Source organism: Myotis davidii, unplaced genomic scaffold (genome assembly GCF_000327345.1).
Source record: "Myotis davidii unplaced genomic scaffold, ASM32734v1 scaffold1430, whole genome shotgun sequence".
Classification (NCBI taxonomy): Eukaryota; Metazoa; Chordata; class Mammalia; order Chiroptera; family Vespertilionidae; genus Myotis; species Myotis davidii.
In genome coordinates this window covers 72,479-79,941 of record NW_006281750.1, presented here as the reverse complement: position 1 = coordinate 79,941, position 7,463 = coordinate 72,479, and the positions used below count along the sequence as shown (strand labels likewise).

Genomic DNA, 7,463 nt, shown 5'->3' with positions numbered 1-7,463 from the left:
GGGAAAAGGTGGAAGATCAGCCCAAGAGAGGGTGGCTTTGGGGTACTGCAATTGTAAAGGAATAGGACTGGACCACAATGCTGAGACCTACGTTCTGGTCCCTGCTCTGACCTAGCCAGCTGAGACACAAAAAGAAGCTTCTCTTGGGACCTCGACTAAATTGTGTGGGTTAGAATGGATGATTTCTATGTTTCTAACAACTCCAAATGCCCCCCAAAATGACTAGAGGAATCCCCAGCCTCGTCCCATGTTGGTGATTAAGAGCATGGATTCTACAGTGGACTATTTAATAAAAGCCTAATATGCAAAGTGTCCGAAGTAGTCGATGTCCAGTCGCTATGATGTGCACTGACCACCAAGGGGTAGACGCTCAATGCAGGAGCTGCCCCCTGGAGGTCAGTGCACTCTGAAAGGAGGAGTGCTGCTCAGCCAGAAGCCCTGAGCCCAGCTCAGGGGAGCAGGCCTAAGCCCTCAGTTGCACATCCCCTGAGGGCTTCTGGACTGCCAGAGGGCTCAGGCCAGGCTGAGCGGGTCCCCACCTCCAGTGCACCAATTTCATGCACCGGGCCTCTAGTATTTTAATAAAACAGCAGTTTTTCTATGACTGCTCAATGAGTTTTGAGGAAAATACTGATTATTTCTCCAATGTCTCTGCTATTTCATAAGTCTATGCAAACTTCTTCAGGGTACCAACAACAGTTGAATTATAAACACAACGATGGTTCATACAGTACCTTTGGGGATCGTGGTGGTACAAGTCATGGAAACACTTGGTAAGATAATTATTTCCATATGCTCTTTGTAGACCATAATATTTCAGAATTACGGAAATAATATTCTCTGATACTTGGAGTTCTTTTATGGAAATCTGTTATGCTTTAAAAACCCATATGGGTGTCATCAGACTGGGTGATCTCACCATTCATCTGTGAAAGCTTACCTGCTCTGATAGCTTTGTAGAGGCCAATAAAATAATGTTCCCCCAAAATGGAAATATAAGGCAGAAAGTGTCATAATGTGAAATGATCAAGGAAGAAGCTTCTACATCATACAGTAAGAAAGGGGAGCCTGGAAAGCACAGGAGATTGTGATGTGGTAAACGCATTCAGAAAATGGAAGTTTTCTGCCAGGCCAGTGTTGCTCAGTGGTTGGGCGTCAACCTATGAACCAGGAGATCACAGTTCGATTCCCAGTCAGGGCACATGCCCAGGTTGTGGTCTCAATCCCCAGTGTGGGGTGTGCAGGACGCAGCCAATCAATGGTTTTCTCTCATCCTTGATGTTTCTACCTCTCTCTCCCTCTCCCTTCTTCTCTGAAATCAATAAAAATATATTTTAAAAAAAGAAAATGGAAGTTTTGGTAGTGGGGAGTCTTGGAGGCTGCAACAAACACTTCGTGAGGAAAAACAAAGTGAAAAGTATAAACTCTTGGAGAAACCAATAAAATTGACAGAATTACAAAAGAGACTCAGCTATTTGTTGGACAAAGAAGAGAATATTCAGTATTCTAGTATCATTTTCCCACACGTTCCCCCAGTAATTTCCTTCACTGAATTATGACCATCAGTGTCTGGAGGCAGTGCACCGAGTGAGCTTGTCCTCATGCCTCAGTTTCTTCTTTGCTGGAGAGGCTCACTGCATTTGTGCTTAAGGCCTTTTCTCAAGCCCGGTCACACATCTTTGTGGAGGACTCACACATCACGAATTCCCTCACCTGGCTCTCACAGAAGCAAAAGGAAAATGGCTGTTTCCAGCGCTCTGGATCACTGCTAAACAATGCTATTAAGGTGATACCTTTAACATTTTTCCAATTCCTAAAGATGGTGATATGTCAGAGCAATGATGCTCCTATTGATTTCCTCAAGTCCTGGTGACATAGCTTTGAGGGAGGATGGTAGACTCTAAAGCATCTGATATCTAGCAATTAATCAGCCATTTTTTTATTGAATGAAAATAGTGTGGAGAAAACAACAACAACAATATATTACTAAAAGTGAGGGAAAGGGGTTTGGGACAGATTCAAGAATTTTAGGGTGGAGGAAGAAAGAGGAAAATCAATACTACTACTCAAGAAAAGATGCTTTTTAGTCAAGATGCCCACAGGGAAATGTAGACTTAGCCACCCCTGGCTGATGAATATTGGAGTGTTTTAGTATCTCTGCCTCTGATCCTTACAGGGTGGAGTAGATGATGTGGTGACTCTCTCTGCCTACATCACCATTGCTCTGCTGGAGACACCACTGCCTGTCACTGTATGTACTAGCACATTCCCTGTACCTGCCTCTCACAAATGTAAGAAAAAAAGTCATGAGACTCTAAAGAAATGAGTTGTAGTTTTTTGTGTTGTTTAAATTTGGTACATTTCTCTGGAACATAAAGGACTACATTCTTTTGGAAGCTGTAGAGGAAGTTATTCTCTGGCTTGATCTATGAGGTTGTACAGGCACGTTGGGGCTTTTAATCAGGAATTAGCCTGGAGACAGTGCATTAACCTGGTCCTGCTATCTTAACACATTGAGGACCAGTAGTTTTGTTGCCAGATTTACCCAGGGGCCAGATAAGTCATTGGCCACAAGCCTTAGAACAGGAAACAGAATTTTTGTGACCCGTCTGCAAGGTGTTAAGATACCCTCTCATCTTCTTTATAGCACCCAGTGATCCGCAATGCTCTATTCTGCTTGGAAAGGGCATGGGCATCCACTTCAGAAGCCCAAGGAAGTCTTGTCTAGACCAAGGCATTATTGGCCTATGCCTTTGTCCTAGTAGGAAACCAGGTCAAGCGAAGTGAGCTGCTTCAATCACTGGACAAAGAGGCTGTGAAAGAAGGTAAGAGCTACTTCTGCAAAATTTACTTCCAAAAATCACCAGTGGAGAAGGAAGAGGACCGATTGAACTCATATCTATCATGCCACATTATACATGTCATGTCATGTTATGTCATGTCATGTTATGTTATGTTATGTTATGTTGTTATGTTATGTTATGATGATAATAAGAATAATTATCATTAACCAAAAACAAATTCTCTAGGTAACATGAATTATGTAGCCAATTCAGATATTGTTAACTCTACACAGCCCACCTTCTACTATCATACAAGTATGTAATAAACAGAAAGACACATGGGAACTTCCTTTACTTTCTTGGCAAAGATTTGCTGGGCTGGTGATTACTTAATACTTTTACTTCACTTATGTCAATTTAAGAGCTCTAATTATAATGATGTCATGAATTAGGTTTTGAAGCCATTCTCTGCGCTTACAATTGTGTCTTTTTCCATTTCGAAGGGGACTCAATCCACTGGCAATGCCCTGGGAAACTTCAAGAAGCTGAGGCATTCTCCTATCAACCCCGGGCTCCTTCTGCTGAAGTGGAGATGACATCCTACGTGCTCCTTGCCCATCTTACCGCCCAGCCTGCCCCATCTTCAGAAGATCTGTCTGTTGCTTCACGTATTGTTAAATGGATCACCAAGCAGCAAAACCCCACTGGGGGCTTCTCCTCCACTCAGGTTTGTGGAGAAACTCTAGGAAGAAAAACAAATATACGAATACATATGGAGACATAACCATATTCTATGAGTTAAGCCTTATTATTTCAGATGTGGATTATTGCTCTCTTTAAAGTCCCAGATCTTTTCTCCTGTAAAGTAGATAATCTTCCTAAAGCAGTGTTTTTATAAGATTACTTTCTTGATAACATAAAGATTTTTCATCCAAAGACTAAAATTATGTAATATTTTACCCAAAATATTTCCTCTCCCCAGTAAACATGAATATTTCCAGCTAGTTAGGCTGATCCCTTCACTTTTTCTGGAATTGGCTCACTCCCTTTTCTGTGTTATCAGTTACAACATTTCCCACACCTGATACTCCCTGATACTCTTCCTTCTGCCTGTATGTTTCCATTGATTTTAGAGAGAGAGGAAGGATGTTTCCATTGATTTTAGAGAGAGAGGAAGGAGAGGGAGAGAGAGAGGGAGAGAGAGAGAAAAAAACGTTGATGTGAGAGATAAACATTGATCGGTTGCCTCCCATATGTGCCCCAACCAGGGATTGAACCCACAACCTAGGTATGTGGCTTGACCCGGAATTTGAACCTGAGACCTTTCAGTATACAGGACAATGCTCCAACCAACTGAGCCACACCAGCCAGAGCAGGAGAAGGGAAGATTTTTATCATGAATGAATTCCAAAGAATTTGTTTGAATGCCTTGTCCCCATGCCTTGACTCCATAGTTACATTGGAGAACGACCCAGCTCCAACATGGTCATTGTTGATGTAAAGATGGTATCCGGCTTCATACCTGTGAGACCATCAGTGAAAAAGGTAAACCCTAAGTCCCTTACAGATAGCAGAGTCATGATAAATGTTGCCTTTACACTTGTCAATTTTCTTTTATTGATTCCATTTTCAAGAAGTTTACTCTCTCAAACTTGCTTCTCCAGTGTTTCCATCATTTTAATAGTAGGTATCATTATTATATGGTCTCAAGTAAAGACATGTTTAATAAATACTATGGTTAATAATGTTCCAACAAGCCCTGAGACGTCGAGGAGGACATGGAATGGTGTTGAATTATCTTCCAACTATACCTAAAAAGAAAAAGGGGGATATACAGGATGTCCAAAAAAATGTATACACACTTGAACAGCTGATAGCTCAATTTTTAAAATGAAATGTATTTTAATAAACACTGCCTTTATAATTATTCAAGTGTGGACATAAATTTTGGGGGACAAAAGTAGGCCTACAATTATAAGTACACAAAATAGTTTCTCCTTGTATTATTATTTATTAATTATTGTATTATTTTCCATATGAACAACTGTAAATGTACATTTGCCCACCTTGAATATGTGATATATGTGAAATATTATAATACTAGAGGCCCAGTGCACAAATTGGTGCATGGGTGGTGTCCGGCCAGCCTGACCCCAATCAGGGCAGATCGGGGCTGAGCCTGCTGGTAGGAGGAGATGGTGGGAGCTTTGCTGGCTGGCCCACCCTGATCAGGGCCCAATCCGAGCTGGCTGGGGGAAGGGGCCACAGGTGATTGGCCAGTGGGCCCCACCCCTGATTGGGGTGGGGAGATCCATTGGGGCAACAGCTGGCTAGGGGGAGAGGCTTCAGGCTAATCAGGGTGGTGGGGGCTCATTGGGGGTGGGACTGGCCATGGGGAGAGGCTGTGGGTGGTGGGCTGGCTGGCCCTGCCCCCTATTGGGGTAGGGGTGCCAATCCTAGGCTATTGGGGTAGGAGGGAGTGAGCAGGGGCAGAGTCTGCCAGGGGAAGGGGCTGCGAGAGGTTGGCAGTTTTGCTGGTCGCAATGGGCATTACGGTCGTTATGGCATTCTGAAAGCTGGATTTTTATATATATATAGATATTCTGAAGAAATCAAAATGATCCATTTGGATGTTTCTGAGTAACCAGTTAGATTATAAGTATCTGAAAACTTCTCTCAGCCTAAAATTTCTTCATCTCATATCTCTGTCTTGTCCTCCTTGTCAACAGCTCCAAGAAAGGCCTCAGATTCAAAGGACTGAAGTGAGCACCAACCGTGTCCTGATTTACTTCGAGGAGGTAAGATTCTCTGTGACACTGCTAGATCTGGGGGCAGTACCAGCGTCCCCACAAACCAGTGCAGATTCCAGCTAATGCTTTTCACATACACAGGTGAGGGAGAAGAAAATAACTACATAGAGCCCTAGCAAGTTTTGCTCAGTGGATAGAGCATCGGCCTGCGGACTGAAGGGTCCCAGGTTCGATTCCGGCCAAGGGCACTTGCCGGGTTTGCGGGCTTGATCCCCAGTAGGGGGATGCAGGAGGCAGCCAATCAATGATTCTCTCATATCAGAGATTGATGTTTCTATCTCTCTCTCCCTCTTTCTTCCTCTCTGAAATCAATAAAGAAATATATATTTTTTTAAAAAAGAAACAAAATAACTACATAGGAAAATGAAGCCAGGACTGGTCAGCAATGCTCAGTTTACTGCATTTGACTGTCCATAGAATTGCCTTTTATGTCACTGAGTGTGTTATGCAAGTCCCCAAATGTCTCATTCTTTCTGTGAGTTTTGCTACAAATAGATAGCATAATATCTTAAGAAGAGAGGATGATAATTAGTAACTAAGTTAATCTCCCATTTTAATTCAGTTTTTCTGTCTCTCCAGCTAACCAAACAAGCCTTGAGTTTCTCCTTCTTGGTGGAACAAGACATCCAAGTAGATAATTTAAAACCAGCTACAGTAAAAGCCTATGATTATTATGAGACAGTGAGTGGGATTCAGACATGCTGAACTTTGAGGGGAAGAAAGACTAACCTAGGAAAGGGTTCCCTTAATGAAAACAAAACTCCACAATTTGTTACTGGAAGAAAAAGTGAGCTTATGGTCACCAGATAATCATGCTCTTGTACCTCTCACGTGACCCCTACACAAGTCTTAGAACCATTTTTATAAATTGATCTCGATTCCAATCAAGAGCATGTACCTCAGTTGCAGGCTTGATCCCCAGCCCTGGTCTGATTGGAATCCGTGTGGGAGGCAAGCAATAGATGTTTCTTTCTCTCTGTCTCTCCTCCTCCCTTCTACTCTCTAAAAAAAAAAAAATTAAAAATAAATAAAATCAATGAAAAAATATCCTCTGGCAAAAAAAACAAGAACTTCACTCCTTCTTAGTTTAAGACAGCGGTTCTCAACCTGTGGGTCGTGACCCTTTTGGGGGTCAAACAACCCTTTCACAGGGGTCGCCTAAGTCCATTGAAAAACACATATATAATTACATATTGTTTTCGTGATTAATCAGTATGCTTTAATTATGTTCAATTTGTAACAATGAAATTGGGGGTCACCACAACATGAGGAACTGTATTAAAGGGTTGCAGCATTAGGAAGGTTGAGAACCACTGGTTTAAGAGGCAGGTACAACTGCAATGAGAAAGACACAGCTGTGAAAGGGGCTGTGCAGTGCTCTATAGCGATAGAAACTGTCTTCCATCTGTGAAACCTGCCCCTCCATTCTGTATCCAAGCCCAAAATTCTCTTCTTCACCCTTCCACCCCAGTCCCAGATGGCTTAGTACAGAAGGAAGTCACTTTTATTGGCTCCATCACTGTTTTTATACTTTCTTTCTTAGCTTACGTTATACAGTTTATTTACAATTCACTGCTATCTGACTGTTACTGAATGCCTTCACTCTTTCTGTCTCATCATGTTCGTGTTTCAGAGGATGCCGGGAGCCGGTCCATCCTTGCTGTTTCAAGGGATCTGGCATATATGGCATACTGTTCTTAATACATTTGCTCACCTTCTTGGCACTACGTGTTTTAACCAAGGTCACCTCTCCGAGAAAGGTTGTTTCCCCAGGTAGAGATTTTCCCCTGAAATTAGGGAGGGAATAAAACCCCTTCACTAAATGCCAGGCGGGTAATTAATCTAACTACGAACAATCATGCTTGAGCTA

The 7,463-nt window shown here is 42.4% G+C and overlaps 1 protein-coding gene across 1 annotated transcript in view; it reads left to right on the top strand.

Moving 5' to 3' along the window:
* LOC102761341 (alpha-1-macroglobulin-like) overlaps positions 1-7,463 on the top strand; it is a gene marked incomplete at its 5' end in the record, with an annotated part of 23,041 nt that overhangs the window by 13,844 nt on the left and 1,734 nt on the right. The window contains 9 exon segments of the mRNA XM_015558779.1: positions 686-773; positions 1,630-1,786; positions 2,177-2,251; positions 2,648-2,825; positions 3,287-3,510; positions 3,626-3,648; positions 4,238-4,328; positions 5,513-5,581; positions 6,173-6,274. Coding sequence (XP_015414265.1) covers positions 686-773; positions 1,630-1,786; positions 2,177-2,251; positions 2,648-2,825; positions 3,287-3,510; positions 3,626-3,648; positions 4,238-4,328; positions 5,513-5,581; positions 6,173-6,274 — 1,007 coding nt within the window.